Raw genomic sequence first — 16944 nt, forward strand, 5'->3', positions numbered from 1 at the left:
TTAAGAGAACATCGATCCTTTGTCATCCAGTCTGTGCCCCTGTCTTGTCCTGTCTTAATTTAATGCACACCTCTAGTTGTCAAACTGTCGTTAAAGTTAAACTTAACCCTATTATTTTCATTTAGTGAATTGTCAAAAAAGGTGTGTATTTTAAAATTGTTGTGATGACTTTGTGATCATGTGACCTACCCCTATCTCAGATCCTGTTCATTTTTTCTTCTCTCATCATTTTCTTCTTCCATCTTGTCATTGCATAACTTGTCACACATGTCTAAAAAATGTAGGACCCATGTCAAAACAGTGGTATTATTCTTGAGTACGATAAAATAAAGTTGCTTGTAGAGTATGGGCTTAAACACACTATGCTACGTCTTGCTGTCACTTGAAAAATTATGCTGTTTGTATGTTGCATGCAAATGTGAATATCAACTTAAAGTGATATTCTGTTTAACAAAAGTAATTCTATGATTTTGTATTTGATTTTAATCAGTAGATAATTCAACTGGCTATGTCTGCAGTGAGATGCTTTTCAAGTCTAATCACAATGCTGCTAAAATATATTTTATTGATTCACAGCTACTGAACAAAGTAGCCTTTTTGGTACACCACTCACAAGGATAGTAGTTCAGTGTGTTGCCAGTCCCTTGGCAAGCAAAAGCAGTGACTGGGCTGCCTGATCTAAACCTCAGTGGTGCTTTGTGACTTGAATGATCATGGGGAACTACCTGTGACACTATGTGAGAGCACAAAGTAGTGGTACCAGTGTCCTTGGTAGCAGAAGACCATAGGCCAGAAATTGATCACTGACTATATGGTCATATAATTGCATACACCAGCATGTCTTGCACTCCAGTGCAGAACGGAGCAGAGCTGTCATCTAAATTGGATCAGGTGGTGGATAAGGATCCCTGACACACTCATTTAACCCAAATGTGTTGTGAGGGTTATCTAAGAAAGTCTTGCAGACCCATCTCACCAGATCCTAAAATCCCATTTTCAGAGTTATTCGTCCTCCGTTCAATGGGACATTTAGACATAGAATCAAAGTGGGCTATGATAAAATGTTCTGCAGCTGAGGGGGAGCTCCAAAGGGTATTGAAACCTTCTGTGGCAGCTAACCAGAGAACCTGTTGTTGGACATCTGTGGAGGGAAGCAGTCAACATGTTTTTTTGGTCTCCAAGATTTAGATGCTCTCTGCTTATGCTCTTAGATGAGAAAATTATATTTTAATTCCAGTGGTTTTTACATACGTACTCCTTTTTTTTTCCAGACTTCAGACATTACTGATGTAACTGACTGGATATATTTCCATTGGTAAAGAGCAACTAAAGTGATATAGATAGTCAATAAAATAAATTCATATCAGAATGTTGTTTTAGTGCTTTTTTCATTAGACATTCAGGATTGTTGACCTGCTTTTCAGCGACCTAGGGATGACCTCTTTCATTATCATTCCACTACCTGTTTTAATTTGAAGTACACTGGAAAAAAATGGGAAAATAAATACAGCACATGGGCCTTACTGTCATGTCTTTTGAGAAAAGTATTCTCAGAAGGAAAATTCTGTAGTATTCTTCTTTAAGTGGATATTCACCAACAGGATGTCACTATATGTTCACTATTTATTGCAGTCTTTGGCTGTTGTCCACCGCCTGCACAGTGTTGTAGGTGTCATGCACTAGTTTGAAGCTTTGTACATCTTTGATGACACCACTACCACCCCACAAATATCTTGTAAGTCTTGGGACAATTGTTACCTCCACTCTAAGAAATATTATAAATTATTTTTCCTTTTCTGCAGATGACGACAGTGAACCAATCTTGGGGCTTTGGTTTGAAGAGACTATTTCACCCACCAAAGACAAAGTCGCTCCCCCACCCCCTCCACCACCCCCACCTCTGGAGACATCTCCCAGACTGAAGAGCCCCAGCAAGCAGAATCCAAGCGAGAATGGAAACATTTTAGCTGGACGTAAAGACCCAGAACTGGTGAGGACTCATTTTTGTAAACCCGTGTAATTCTGCAACATTAAGTCCAGAGTAAAGAGCACCTGTATGTTTTTTTTATAATGCTAGCTTACTTTTCATTTGGCCTCTAACACCTAATCAAATTTATTCAGTTTTTGCGTGACAAACCCTGCAACTCAATTTTTTTTTTTCTGTAGTTCCTTAGTTTAGCCTCCAGTATTCTGAACTTCATCACCACCTCAATGCTCAAGTCCAGGAACAACTTCATCCGCAACTACCTGAGCGTGTCTCTTACAGAGCAACACATGGCTACTCTAGCCAGCATCATCAAAGACGTAGACAAAGATGTCAAAGGTAAGTCTTCTTTTATGCAACTAACAATATTTAGCCTAATTTCTTTTTGTTAGCTTATGATGACTGTAGCCCATAATTACAATTCATGCTGCATAGTTTAATGCATTTGTTTCTGCTCAGGCTCCTCAGATGAAGTGTTTTCTTTAGCTCTGTATCACTTCAACCACACCCTGGTAACATCAGATCTTCCATCCCCTGCCCTGCAGGTAAGACGAACTCCATTATCTTAATCACCATAATCCAAAATCTCTGAGATTAACTTCTAATCATGAGCCTGTTATTTTTTAATTGTTTATTCAATGTCACAAACTTAATACTGTATCTTTTGTCTTTCCCAGAGCACCCTTCTTCAGCAGTTAGGTGTTGCACCCTTTTCAGAGGGTCCCTGGCCTCTGTATATTCACCCTCAGTCATTGTCAGTCCTCTCCAGACTTCTCCTCATATGGCAGCACAAAGCCAGTGTGCAAGGAGAACCAGATGTGCCCGAGTGTATGAAAGTCTGGGAAAGGTATGGCAACCTTGGCAGTTCTTTTCTGGCTCATATGTACAGTGGACTGGTTTAAATTATCCCTTGATGCTGTCACGGGTAACAACGTGATTGTCAGTTAGTTTTGTTGTTACATAATGTTGAACTCAAGGTGTGGTAAATTTAACTGGCAATGGAAAAATAATCAACTGCAGTTGGAGTGCTCACAGAAAATGCTCGGCTTTGTTAACTTCCTTTTTTAACCAATTTCTCCTGTCTGCTATCTTTTCCTTCCTGCTCTCATAGGTTTTTGGGAACTTTGAAGCAACACACCATCCAGAGTTCTGTTCACGGAGAAGATGACCTAAATGTGGAGCACCTCCAGCTCCTACTGCTCCTTTTTCACAATCTGTCGGAGCGTGGTCGACGCTCAGTCCTGACCCAGGTCACTCAGGCCATCACAGAAGTTGCACAGAGCAGAGACTCCCAGCTGAAGGCAGTGCCCCTCAACCTGGCACGCCTGTGTCTGGTGTTTGACTACCTGTTACGTCATTACTCCAAGGCTCCCTTGTACCTTTTTGAACAGGTTAATTGCTTATTTTCAAATGGCTATTGTCTCATCCTGTTGGTGAATTGCATATACAAGTGTGATTCTATCCATTTTGTTATACATTTGGTAATTTATTTTTAAACTTATCAAGTAAAATACTGTCCTGCAAATTAATTTCTTTGGAGCAGCTAAAAGCTTCATATCTTGATAATACCACAGATTCACATATTTCTATAGTAAACTGTTTTTTATTTAATCAAACTGATTTTGATTTGATCACACCAGCTAGAGGAGTGATATTACAGCCAAACTAAATGGAATTACAGAAATTATTCTAATGCTGAGTCTGAATAAATGTGACTGTGTGTGGCACTGTAATGACAGGAAACTGTCCCTCTCCACCATGAATATTTTTTATAGGTGCAGTATAACCTCCTGACACCACCATCCACCGGGCCAGGTTCTGTTCAGGAAGGTGGCAAACGCAGCGGTCTCCCACTCTACTATGGATTCAAAGAGGTGGAGGAGAACTGGGCCAAACACTGTTCAGCTGGTAAGACCAAGTGAAGGAAATTATTTTTTAACCCACTGACCAGAGCCTGACAGTAGGTAAAAGTTGCAGGGACCGTTATTGTGGAAATGGAAATTGAAACAACAGGTAAAAAGAATGAAAATTAAACAATTTGCAGAACCTGAGCAACTTTCACACTCATGTTTCATATTGTCCATGTTCTTATTTCTTATCAATGAAGAGGATGTAGCAGTGGTGGTGCTAGATGAGAAAATAATATTCTGTTTTCATGTTTTTCAAACTTTTTAACTAGATTCAAATGTGCAGCCCAAATTCTACTGCGTTCTGTCCCCTGAGGCGTCTGAGGATGACATCAGCAGACTGGACAGCAAGGTTAGACTTTGACCTTGAATGAATAAATACTTGGATATATATGTACCACCTTTGTGCCTCATTGTATTGATATATAACTTCCCCCCCCCGGTAGGTCTTTCCTAAGCTGTTCAATGGAGCTGTTAAATACGATGACCTGTATGCGTGGCTCATCTCACTCCTGGTCGCAGGCTCTGAGTTTGACACAGCAAGAAGACAGGAGAACAAGCCCATCACTCCTATGGTGAGAACATACCTCATGAACAAACAATAAATGGTGTAAACAGGTTAAATAAACCAATGATGCACCTTCATGGCTAAGTCTTCTTTTTCTTGTTTGTTTTTGAGAGCCAATTAATGAAAACTGTTTTAATTAAAAGTAACTTAACAACAGCAGGCTTCAGCCCTGAAATGAACTGAATGGGGGTTTAGAAATCAGCATAATTGTTTGTCACCCTGCACAGGAGGCATGCTCCCTTCAGTACTACTTTCTGATACTGTGGAGGATCCTAGGCGTTTTGCCACCTTCAAAAGCCTACATGGAGCAACTAAAGAATGGCTGCAGCGATCCCAGTGAGAGCGATATCCTGCACACACTGCGATGGTCCTCACGTCTCCGGGTGTCTACCTACGTGAATTGGATCAAGGTCTGTTATAACCTGAAAGTACTAAATAATTGGCATGATAAATGCCAAAAAAAAAAAAATGTAATAAATATTACATTTGATTTTGTGTCATGCCAAATTTAAATGTAACAGGTTATGATTGATGAATTATGAATGTTGTGAATATGTGAGTATTGTGCTCATAATCCCAAATAAGTGCTCACTCATTTTCAAACAAATCAGTTTTAACTTGATGATGATTTGCATTTTTGAATTGATTTTCTTCTTGAGGTCTGATTTACACAATACACCAAACTGTGTCCTTAATCCTCTAATATGATAAAAGTCTTTTCCACCTTTGTATTTTTTGATGTATGACTATGCCCATGTCATCACTGACAGGAACACTTGGTGAAGCAGGGAATGAAAGCAGACCAAGCAGCCACTCTGGTTGAGATGACAGCTGCTAAGTGCAGCACTGTGAAATATGATGTGGAGCTAGCAGAGGAGTACATTGCCAGACAGGTATAGAATAAAGTGTACTCAATATTGACCTGTTAATTGATTGTCGTCCAGACTAATTTTTGAACAGAACTGACACTGTGTGACAACTTGTTTCTGTTGCAGATTTCCACCTTCTCAAGTGTAGACCCAAATGTCATCCTTCCACTTCATCAGTTACCCTCTCTACAAGCCATCTATACACTGGATGCAGTCATCTCTAAAGTGCAGGTTTCCCTAGATGAGCATTTGTCCAAGGTTGCCATTGAGGCAGACGCCCACAAGTCATCTGAGATCACAAAGAACCTTCTGCCGGCCACACTACAGCTCACTGATGTTTACACAGCCTTTACAAGGTGAGAATGGGATCAGTCTAATTTTGGCGCTTGACTTCACACTGAACATCAGACAAGCTTGCCTAGGTTATGCGTTATGTCTAGCAAGTGGGAATATAAGAATATGATTGAAATAGCTGCAGGTTTTGTTTATTTATTACTTTATTACTTTATCTTCTGGCTAGAGAGGGTAAACTCTTCCGGTTTCTCCTTTTTTTTTTTATCTCATCCCAGAAAACAGTCATAAAGGCATTAACAGAAACTACATAGGGCAGGATTTTTTGTTAATTTAATCACTTCCTTAATCGTAGCAAGGAACCTAAAAAAGAAGGAATGGTCATTACATCAATGAATCTTGCTCAGTTGCCAGAATGTAGTGTCACCTGTATTGAAGTCTTTGGGAGATGCATGGAGAAACACACTAAAACCAAACATATCTACTGCTTTGCTTTGATGCTGCCATTTTACTGCAGCATGAGTGCAGTATAAACAGGCCAAACAGTATTTTACGATAGTTAAACGCAAAAAGTGAAGAAGTTGGTTTTTTTTTCTATGTATATTCAACTGTTTGTGTTAACCTTTTAAACGTGCCTCAAATCTAAAACCTGTCTAGAAAAAGTAATGCTCAAGCTGTCAATCTTTCATCTATCCTAATCAAATTATTAAACCTTGCTTGACCTGACCAGGTCTTACCTACTGATGAACATCCCAGAGGAAGGAGAGAACAAGCTCACAGATGCCAAGCTCCAAGGTTATGCTGCAGTTCTGTCCATTGGCTCCACCCGCTGCAAGGCCAACATGCTGGGTGTGTAAAAGGATTACTCAAGAGTAAAACAGTTAATAGTATTTTCACCTTCACACCATTTTGGTTCTTTCACTGTTTTAATCTGAACCTTTTCAAATTCACAGGTCATAGTATCATGCAGAACTTGCCATCGGCTGTGCAGACTATATGCGAGACTTGGAACAGCATCCAGACCAATGAATTCCCCAACATTGGCTCATGGGTATGTTAATACAGTTGTTGCTTATTGTTATATATATATTATATATATTACATGCTGTCCATTTTAAGTTATGGATCTAATCAGAAATGTCTACTTTAAAACATGTAATAAACATAGAGCCCCCAGTATAATTACAGTAAAGTTTTTACATTATTGTCCAGCCCTACACAGCATTTCATTTAAAAAACAATTGTACTTATTGTTATGAGACTTATAGCCTATTGTTGTTTTTTGTTTTGCTTCTCAGCGAAATGCGTTTGCCAATGATACCATTCCATCAGAGAGCTACATCAGTGCCATCCAAGCCGCTCACCTGGGCACACTGAGTTGTCAATCCTTGCCTCTGGCCTCCTCTCTTAAACACATCCTACTCTCTTTGGTTCGCCTCACTGGCGACCTCATTGTGTAAGTGCTTGTCCATTCCTATTAAACATCATTAAACATATAACCAACAGTATGTGACAGATAGAATGTATTCATGAGTACACTGTAATCATCAGTTAATAATTCTGCATGTCTGTCTCTTCAGCACAGAGGAGCTGAATCCTTCGCAGGTTGTGCGCACTTTGTTGCCCCTCCTCCTGGAGAGCAGCACAGAGAGTGTGGCTGAGATCAGCAGCACCTCACTGGAGCGCATCCTCGGCCCCTCAGAGTCAGACGCCTTCCTGGCCCGCATCTACGAGCGTTTGGTGACCGGCTGTTACAACATCATTGCCAATCACTCAGACCCCAACAGGTATGTCGTGTGTGACATAATAACGAATCTTGCATAAACATTATATTTGATATTAACATTGGATAAAAACACTGTGTAATAGTGAAGTTTGCACTGCTAAAGTATAAGGCCCCATTGTACAGCTTTTAGCCTAGTTTAGCATGTTGTATTTGTTTACTAGCCTACACATTTATTGTGTGGTTTAGTCTCACTGCTCTTATCAAACTTTGATCCAATTTCTTCAGTGGTTTGGATGAGTCTGTCCTCGAGGAATGCCTTCAGTACCTTGAAAAGCAGCTTGAGAGCAGTCAAGTCCGCAAAGCCATGGAAGAGTTCTTTTCATTCAGGTATTTGCTCAGCTGATAAAATAGGCTGCATTATTACACATATATACTGCTGTCTCACTTTTGTTGTGCTCTTTTTTCCAGTGGTGAACTTGTCCAGATTATGATGGCGACAGCCAATGAAAATCTGTCTGCAAAGTTCTGCAACAGGGTGCTGAAATTCTTCACCAAGCTTTTCCAGCTAAGTAAGTCTACATTTGTAATTTCAATCAAAAACAGCTATCTGAAGGTTAGGGTATGCTTCAAATGGACTGGTTCATACAAATTGTTGCCTGTAAGTGCTAGGTGCAGTTCTGAATGGCCACATTTGAAGGCAGAGTAAAAACCCTGCCATCAGACAGGGGTTAGAGACGAGACAGTGTAAAAATAGGAAGAAAGCCACACACTTTAAGACAGTTTTACCAAAGGCTTGCATGCAGTTGCTCGCAATTGTACATGACAAGTGGCAGAAACACTAAAAAAAGAAGTTCAACCCTTGCATACTTACAACTGAACACCTGGCCAGTTGCTGTGTAAATGTGGCGTACTTGTTCCTCTGTTTAGGAAAGTTATAGGGGGCAGTGAGACTGATGTCAGAAAGGTGTTGGGGGAGGGATTTTCAGACAATGTTCGATGATCCAGTAAGCACATTTGAAGCACACTGATGTCTTAAAAGTGTCAAAAATCAAATCATAAATCTTTTAACTGCAAGTCTAAATCTCATGATGATGCTGTCGTACCCAGCGGAGAAGAGCCCGAACCCCAGCTTGTTGTGTCTGTGTGGCTCGCTGGCTCAGCTGGCCTGTGTAGAGCCCTCTCGACTGCAGTCCTGGCTGACACGCATGACGGCCACCCCACCAAAGGACTCGGAGCAGCTGGAAATAGTGCAGGAAAACCGACAGCTCCTGCAGGTGCTCACCACACATATTGTGCGTGACAACAGCCAGGTGGGAGAGGGAGTGTGTACTGTCCTCCTCAGCACACTTATTCCTATGGCAACAGACATGCTGGCTAACGGTGATGGTACCGGCTTCCCTGAGCTCATGGTCATCATGGCCACACTGGCCAGTGCTGGACAAGGAGCTGGCCACCTGCAACTGCACAGGGCAGCTATTGACTGGCTGACCAGATGGTAAGAAATAAGTTTCACATACCTGCCTTTACCTGATTTAATTTACACTAGCAAGCATCTATATGGTCTTTACATTTCTGAATATTCATTTCAATTTTTTCTCTGCAGCAAGAAGTATTTAACACAGAAGAATGTTGTGGAAAAAGTGAGCACAAACTTATCCCAAGGAAAGGTAAGTTTTTATATTTTCAGTATATTGCACCAGTTTAAACACTGGCACATTTGGCATTTTAACCATTAACTGTCAAGTCATTGATGTGCACCTGTTCCTTGATAACAGCACGCCAGCATGCTGGAATGCTCATGCCACATCATCTCCTATCTGGCCGATGTGATGAACGCCTTGCGGCAAAGCAGTGGCCAAGGAACCTCAGCACTGCTGATGGAGGGAGAAGAGAAGGCCATGGAAGTGGACTCTGACTGGGTGGAGGAGCTTGCACCAGAGGAGGATGATTCCCAAGCAGAGGACTCTGTGAGATCTCATCCCTTTGTCTATCCTTAAACCGAGCCTTGTTCTGTAAATGTGCAGTATAGTACAGTACAAAACTCACATTTTTATACAACAAAGCCATTTGGCCAATCTCAGGCAATAGAAAAACAACAACATGTTCCTTTAAACCTGGTCCAGGCCACCTGCCCCAGAAAGCTTTTTTAATGTTTGTTTTTCTGCTACAGTTTAAGTGGAGGGAAAACCCCTCCGGTTGATTTGCATAGTATGTCTTGGCTCCTAGTCTAGCCCATTTTACTGTCCAGTAGAGCAAAGATAACATAATGGGTTTGACCTCAATAGTATTTTCCAGAGGGAATGTGGAACATTTTTTTATTCGGATGCAGGAATGATGCTTGTGATTCCTCTTTTTTTCTAAACAGAAAAAAAAGTTTCATTTTAATCAAATATGATTCATGTAGCCAGTCTTAGAGTCTTTGGGACCCAAACAGCAGAGTTATTTGTTTTTCACTTAAAGACATTTGAGTAAGTGATGACATTGTCATTTTTCACTCTACTCAGTTTTTGATCCTTGGAACAATCCATCCTAACATGTTTGTCAATGTTTGACAGGATGAAGACTCCCTTTGCAACAAACTCTGCACCTTCACCATTACCCAGAAGGAGTTCATGAACCAGCACTGGTAAAGAAAAGTTTATTGTTCCCTGTGATTTTAGATTTGTCCTTGAATGAGGCCAGAGGTTGTTTTTTTCTTTTAATCAGTCAATGGATTTTTAGTGGATCATAGGTGTTTGAGTTTAAACTGGAGGACTTGTTTAACTTAAAATCGGTTTGGCAAACAGTAACCCTTTCATAACTCAGAATCAAGAGCAAAATCTATAAGTATAAAGATCCCACGTACTGTAGATTTTTAAAAAAAAGAAGAAAAAATACTGTAATTTGTTTGGGCTCAAGGAAACGACAGGGACAAATTCACACTGTTGACAAGTTTATTTTTTACAAAGTTTAGCTTCATGTAGCTGAAAGGGAAAGTAAGTCATTGTGTTAGTGGAATATTTTCTGCTAGCAGTGTGTTTATGTTGTGCTAATGTGTTGGGGTGTTCATAGTCAAGCCTCCTGGTGAAATTCACTCAATAATCATTAAACTGCTCAGTTTTTTCTTACTAAACCTGGAAGCAGCATCCGGAAGGTTTTTGTTACGTGGACTGTGGTTATATTTGTTTGTTTCTGTCGTGCACTTTCAAGCCTGAGCATGTTAAAGTGCCTGTATGAGGAAATATGTAGGTGGCTTTCTGTCGTGAATAAATTGTTGATGTACTACACAGTCCTGTCCTGGTCCTTTTCATTCTGCAGGTACCACTGTCACACCTGTAAGATGGTGGATGGGGTAGGTGTGTGCACAGTGTGCGCCAAGGTCTGTCACAAAGACCATGAGATCTCCTATGCCAAATATGGCTCTTTCTTCTGTGACTGCGGTGCCAAAGAGGATGGCAGCTGCCAGGTGAGACCGAATACCTCAGGTCATCATGGGAAGAGAACAACAGCGGTAACTTTGGCTTGCAAGTCATTCCCCCATTGACTTCCATCCCGTCATTTCATTTGGTCAGGATTATAGCTAGCCCACACATGTGGCCAGAAAATGAGAGAAATCATGTTATGAATGTCTGTTGTCAACATTTTGTTTACTGAAAAGGCCAGCTTTCCTAGTTAATCTTCTGTGATGGATTTTGAATGTGCATGTGATGATGAACAAACCATCAACTACATTTTACCTTCAGTTTATTTCTGTTTAGTTCTTTGTCAGTCTTTTGATTATAATGTCTCATAATAGTTTTGTTCAAATGGATAACAAAGTGAAAGTATATGATATTGGCATGCAAAACAATCAAATACAATTAACAATTGTTCCAGTGATATCAAGAGTCCTGTAAGTCCATGTATTTTGTGTGCCTTTGCAGGCAGTTTAGATAAAGTGCGCCTCCATCCAGCACAATCTGTCTGACCTTCCTTTTGACTATTTACTCCACAATGTGGAGGAGCTAGAAAAGCAAAAGCAGGTTATCCTAACTGTAAAGAAGTTAAACAAAGAAGATGCTTTTATGTGAAAAGTTTGTATTAGATGTGCTGCCACATTCAGACATGTATGCATGCAAATATCAACAATGTTTCTCTTCTCACTGCTCTCCTTTGTGTCATACCATCCACAGGCCTTGGTCAAACGCAGCCCCAGCAGCGGCATGGGCTCCACTCTGAAGGAGTCCTCTGCATTTCAGAGTGAACTGCGTATGCCTGACAGTTCTATTCGCCACCAGAATGCCTCACCCTCCGACAAGGGCAAGGTCACTATCTGTGATGGCAAACCTGGTGATGAAGACAGACCTAAGAAGAGCAGTGTGTGCAAGAGTATTGAGGGCTGCCAGGAAGAGTTGCTAGCACAAGTGGTGAGAGAAAATATGTTAATCTATTCTGGTTTAATCATCAACTCTATGTCTCTGGCTGTCTTGTGTCTTTTTATGCTGAAAAGTGAGGCTCAAATGACTTAAAATTATTGCATTTCTTCTCTGGTATTGTAGTTCTTTGACATAGGTACACTGCACTCCCTTCATATAGTTTAACTTAAACTCTGTCTCTCTTTCTCCACAACAGATGGGATCATCCACTGCAGCGGTCATACTGGAGATGCTTATGTTTCTCATGGAGGCCATCCAGACAAACTTCCAGCAGGCATCCGCAGTGGGAAGCAGCAGCCGGGCTCAGCAAGCCCTCAATGAACTGCATACTCAGGACAAAACTGTGGAGATGACAGACCAGTTAATGGTATGAAGACAATGTGTCATTTTGTGTATTTAAAAAAAAAAAAAAAAATCACATATATAATATTATGTAAACATTTGTATTTGTAATTGTATTTATTAAATTGCTTTCTGTCAGGTACCCACACTTGGCTCTCAAGAAGGAGCTTTTGAGAATGTGAGGATGAACTACAGTGGTGACCAGGGACAGACTATACGCCAGCTCATTAGTGCACACGTCTTGCGTCGTGTTGCCATGTGTGTCCTGTCTTCACCCCACGGCCGCCGCCAGCACCTTGCAGTCAGCCATGAAAAGGGGAAGGTAAGATTCACAAACCAGTAAGCTAATTCCTATAATATACAGTATATATATATATATATACATATATATATAATTTGATGTACACAATTGAATGTTATTTATGTTAGGTTTTTTATATACCTGAATGACTGGATTTATAGAATAGAGCAACATTATCAAACAAAGCGACACATGCTGTATGGTTGCAAATTCTTTCAAATTAAAGCAGACATTGTTGACTTAATCATTATATCATTCCATACGGTAAAAACAATGTGTTGGTCTATTCAATTAATTGGACAGATTCTAATATAAATAATTCAAATGTATAACATATTTAGAATATAGTTTGTTTCTACAACCTTTGATGTGTATTTCTATTTTCTTTCATGTTGTTTGTTTGTTGTAACCCATTTTCTTCTCCTTCTCAATAGATAACGGTTCTGCAGCTGTCCACCCTCCTGAAACAGGCAGACTCAAGCAAGAGGAAGCTGACACTGACACGACTGGCCTCTGCTCCAGTCCCTTTCACTGTCCTCAGTCTCACAGGCAACCCTTGTAACGAAGATTACCTGGCTGTGTGTGGCCTCAAGGTCAGAAAACCATCTGCCTGAAAGAGCCTATATAAACCTATAGAATGATAAACAATACAGGCAGTAATGTAGTTATTTTGCTCGCGATACAATGGCACAACAAAATTAACCATGGTAGAATTCAGGGTAGCTATTCATGCCAATGTTAGCTATGTAGACATAGAGGTACTTTTTTGTACAAAATGCTGCTAATTGGAAATTGGTATTTGACTGCTTTGTCTTTGTCGTACGTTTATTTTTTCCAGGACTGCCATGTTTTAACATTCAGCAGCACAGGCTCTGTCTCTGACCATCTGGTGTTGCACCCACAACTGGCAACTGGCAACTTCATCATCAAAGCCATCTGGTTACCAGGCTCGCAGACAGAACTTGCCATCATCACTGCTGACTTTGTCAAGGTATGTTTTAAGAAAAGGGATTTCTTGTACATAAATACTGATTTGGGAAAGTTGCTGCTTTTTGCATGTTGAAAAAACACTCTGTAACTTGTCTTTTTTCTTCTTTGCTAAACAGATCTACGACTTGTCAGTGGATGCCCTGAGTCCCATGTATTACTTCCTGCTCCCAAGTTCCAAGATCCGTGATGCAACTTTCCTTTTCAATGAAGAGGGGAAGAGTGTTATCGCCATTATGTCTTCAGCAGGTTACATGTACACCCAGCTCATGGATGAATCGAGCAGTGCCCAACATGGCCCTTTCTATGTCACAAATGTATTGGAGATAACCCACGAAGACTTGAAGGTAAGCAGGATGTACATCTAGGTAATTGAATTATACCCACCGAATGGTGTCACATGTGACCACTTCAGTCATTTGATGCATCTTGAAAATGCTTGAATGGCAGACAGCAATAGTAAAGCAAAATCTTTCTGTGTGACTCCAGGATAGCAACGGGCAGGTAGCCGGTGGTGGTGTGTCGGTCTATTACTCCCATGTGCTTCAGATGCTTTTCTTCAGCTACAGCCAGGGAAAGTCCTTCGCTGCCACAGTGAGCCGCAGCACCACAGAAGTGCAGAGGCTGTTCCCCATCAACGTCAAAGGGTAACACTTCCTCCACACCATATATGGTCTCTTCACTTGCCTGCACTGGATCTGAGTAATGTAATGGGTAACTGGAAGAACTGACTTATGTCTCCATCTCTTTTCTTGCCCTCCTGCACTCTTTAGCTCTAATGGAAGCAGCAGTAAGATGTCGCCTGCTCTGTGCCAATGGTCTGAGGTCATGAACCACCCAGGCCTGGTGTGCTGTGTGCAGCAGACAACAGGCATACCACTTGTCATCATGGTCAAGCCTGACACCTTCCTCATCCAAGAGATTAAAACTCTGCCAGCCAAAGCAAAGGTTAGAACCACGTACTGCAATGACAGGGAACAGTACCTAGTAGATTATAACATAGTGAATAGAACTGAGGTCGCCATCTTGTTCTTAAGTTCACATATGTAAAACTCATAACTATATTCTTAAGGTTACCATTCATCCATTTTTTCTTTTCCCCAGATTCAAGATATGGTAGCAATCCGACACACTGCCAGTAATGAGCAACAGCGTACAACCATGATTCTTCTCTGTGAGGATGGAAGCCTGCGAATCTACATGGCCAATGTGGACAACACCTCATACTGGCTACAGCCCTCTCTGCAGCCCAGCTGTGGCATCAGTATCATGAAACCTGTTCGCAAGCGCAAGGCTGCTGCTACTAGTGAGTTTGGCCAATTAAGTGCATTTTTTTTTTTATATCACAAAAAATAAGTGGATACCAAAATAGATGATACACATGCAAGTCAGGGCATACATGTATGATCACCACCACATCAGAAACAGAAAAGTAAGGGCTTGCCAGAAACTGCTTAGGCTGCATCTTTGGCTAAAGTGTCAGATTTTAATGTAATGATTTTACTTTTTAGCCACCCGAACTTCCAGTCAGGTGACATTCCCAGTGGACTTCTTTGAGCACAACCAGCAGCTGACAGAAGTGGAGTTTGGGGGCAATGACTTGCTGCAGGTCTACAATGGACAGCAGATCAAACACAGGCTCAACTCTACTGGGATGTATGTCGCCAACACAAAGGTAGGGACATTTTGACATCATTCTCTGTTGGAAAAGGTGTAAATGACTTCTGTAATGAATTGCTACTGTCAACCATGAGTGTGTGTTTTATAGGCTATTGTGAACAAAAACATGATTTGAAGAGTAGTAATATATATGTATATGAACATATGCACGTCATCTGCCTGCAGCTGTGTTGAAACTTTTGTCATCTGTTGTCACATAAATTAACAAAACAACAGTACAACACTGAGCAATTGAGCATTATATGCATCCAAACAAAATAAATAATGGACAAAGGGCGACCTGTATTTCACAATTGAGCTGCTATAGAAACAATGCAGCCAGACGTTCTGAGCATGGCTATATATGTTGGTTGTAGTGTTGCACTGTTAGACAAAATGGGTAAAACACAACAAATATTGACATGAAATCTGGTTGTTTCCTTCTAGCCTGGGGGATTCACAGTGGAGGCAGTCAACAACAACAGTTCAATGGTGATGACGGGCATGCGGGTGCAGGTGGGCACTCAGGCCATTGAGAGAGCTCCTTCCTACGTGGAGGTCTTTGGACGCACCATGCAGATAAACCTGACGAGAGCCCGCTGGTTCGACTTTCCCTTCACCCGAGAGGAGGCCCTGCAGGCCGACAAGAAGCTGTCTATATTTAGTAAGAGCAAGAGATGATTATACCTTAGTGTTGATGAGTGGATATTTTTAGTTACCACTAGTAATATCCATTTGTGTGGATTATCTATTAATTCAGAAATCAATCTAGTCATTGTTGTAGCTTCTTGATGTAAGGATTTAACTAAATGGGTAACACTAAAGCACTGTTTCATCTTTCTGTCCATATTAAAGTTGGAGCGTCTGTTGACCCAGCTGGAGTCACCATGCTTGATTCAATCAAGATCTATGGTAAAACCAAGGAGCAGTTTGGCTGGCCTGAGGATCCACCAGAGGACTTCTCCTCTGCTTCGGTTAACAATGTCTGCAGTCCCAACCTCAACCAGGGCAATGGCACCTCTGATGGAGACATAGCTACCCCTACCACCACCAGCGGCAGTGTGCTGGAGAGGTATGGGCTTTCCACTTAAGGCTTCAGAAGGTCAACACAATTTGTTGGCATTTACACTTCTCAATCCTCTGTAGTTAAATTAACCACACTCATGATCTGATGAGATAGTGTGACCATTTCTTTGACTTTCAAATGGCTACTTCTATCCTTTTAATACCATGTCCTTTAGCCAACATTCCTGTTCTTTAAATGAGTTTCTTTTCCAGCTAAATAATGATATAATATTTGTAGAAGTTGTGTTAAATTAATTATTCATATTGCGATTAGATGTAACACATTTTATCCATATCACACACTCCTGGCATATCTTTGTCCTTCATGAGTCCAGCTATACAGCAGGAGTTGTTGAGGATGATCTTGAAGTTCTAACAATGGGGGTTGGGTTCTCTAGAGTATTTAGTGCATGGCTATCGTGATGTCATCTTTTCTTGCATGCTTCTCTTATGTTCAACTGAATCATTTAATTTCACTTGTTTCTTTCTGTGATCCTCACACTTTGTTTTTGTTCTTTTTCTTTTGCTCCCAAAAATACAATAAAAAGTTGTGAAACTGAGTCCTTATCAACCTTGGACCGGTTAGTAACTGCCCTTTCTCTGCTTGTTTGTATGGTTTTGTGCATGTGTGCCAGTTTGTGTGTCCATGCTTGAGACTGTGAACATGCCATGCATCATTGCCACACTTGTACAACAGCAACATTTTTTCCTATTCTTGCATTCAGTGTTGTTTTGGCATTTAGATCAGCACAGACTGCAAAAGGTTAAGAGTTGCTCTTTATTCTCTTTGTTTGGTTGATCTAAGGAGAAAGCTGCAGTAGAAGCACTGTTGATCTTCTCTCTCAATTTTA

The 16944-nt window shown here is 40.8% G+C and overlaps 1 protein-coding gene across 11 annotated transcripts in view; it reads left to right on the top strand.

Moving 5' to 3' along the window:
* The window catches only part of ubr4 (ubiquitin protein ligase E3 component n-recognin 4), a 46603-nt gene that overhangs the window by 8275 nt on the left and 21384 nt on the right, over positions 1 to 16944 (top strand). For 6 of the 11 annotated variants that reach the window (XM_084366169.1, XM_084366172.1, XM_084366176.1 and 3 more), the window contains 35 exons: positions 1803 to 1990; positions 2167 to 2323; positions 2444 to 2529; positions 2662 to 2831; positions 3096 to 3375; positions 3760 to 3892; positions 4164 to 4243; positions 4338 to 4466; positions 4687 to 4869; positions 5230 to 5352; positions 5455 to 5684; positions 6350 to 6468; positions 6573 to 6670; positions 6918 to 7075; positions 7200 to 7406; positions 7631 to 7732; positions 7814 to 7914; positions 8453 to 8840; positions 8949 to 9012; positions 9121 to 9312; positions 9901 to 9971; positions 10643 to 10835; positions 11497 to 11730; positions 11936 to 12106; positions 12221 to 12403; positions 12817 to 12975; positions 13221 to 13373; positions 13489 to 13716; positions 13859 to 14016; positions 14143 to 14317; positions 14474 to 14675; positions 14881 to 15044; positions 15476 to 15692; positions 15884 to 16100; positions 16642 to 16674. In XM_084366169.1, coding sequence (XP_084222295.1) covers positions 1803 to 1990; positions 2167 to 2323; positions 2444 to 2529; positions 2662 to 2831; positions 3096 to 3375; positions 3760 to 3892; positions 4164 to 4243; positions 4338 to 4466; positions 4687 to 4869; positions 5230 to 5352; positions 5455 to 5684; positions 6350 to 6468; positions 6573 to 6670; positions 6918 to 7075; positions 7200 to 7406; positions 7631 to 7732; positions 7814 to 7914; positions 8453 to 8840; positions 8949 to 9012; positions 9121 to 9312; positions 9901 to 9971; positions 10643 to 10835; positions 11497 to 11730; positions 11936 to 12106; positions 12221 to 12403; positions 12817 to 12975; positions 13221 to 13373; positions 13489 to 13716; positions 13859 to 14016; positions 14143 to 14317; positions 14474 to 14675; positions 14881 to 15044; positions 15476 to 15692; positions 15884 to 16100; positions 16642 to 16674 — 5746 coding nt within the window. The remainder of the gene's footprint in view (positions 1 to 1802; positions 1991 to 2166; positions 2324 to 2443; positions 2530 to 2661; positions 2832 to 3095; positions 3376 to 3759; positions 3893 to 4163; positions 4244 to 4337; positions 4467 to 4686; positions 4870 to 5229; positions 5353 to 5454; positions 5685 to 6349; positions 6469 to 6572; positions 6671 to 6917; positions 7076 to 7199; positions 7407 to 7630; positions 7733 to 7813; positions 7915 to 8452; positions 8841 to 8948; positions 9013 to 9120; positions 9313 to 9900; positions 9972 to 10642; positions 10836 to 11496; positions 11731 to 11935; positions 12107 to 12220; positions 12404 to 12816; positions 12976 to 13220; positions 13374 to 13488; positions 13717 to 13858; positions 14017 to 14142; positions 14318 to 14473; positions 14676 to 14880; positions 15045 to 15475; positions 15693 to 15883; positions 16101 to 16641; positions 16675 to 16944) is intronic. The other 5 variants (XM_084366177.1, XM_084366170.1, XM_084366179.1 and 2 more) reach the window with 3 other exon arrangements.

The sequence above is a fragment of the Pagrus pagrus genome, assembly GCF_965226575.1.
Source record: "Pagrus pagrus genome assembly, chromosome: 11".
Lineage (NCBI taxonomy): Eukaryota > Metazoa > Chordata > Actinopteri > Spariformes > Sparidae > Pagrus > Pagrus pagrus.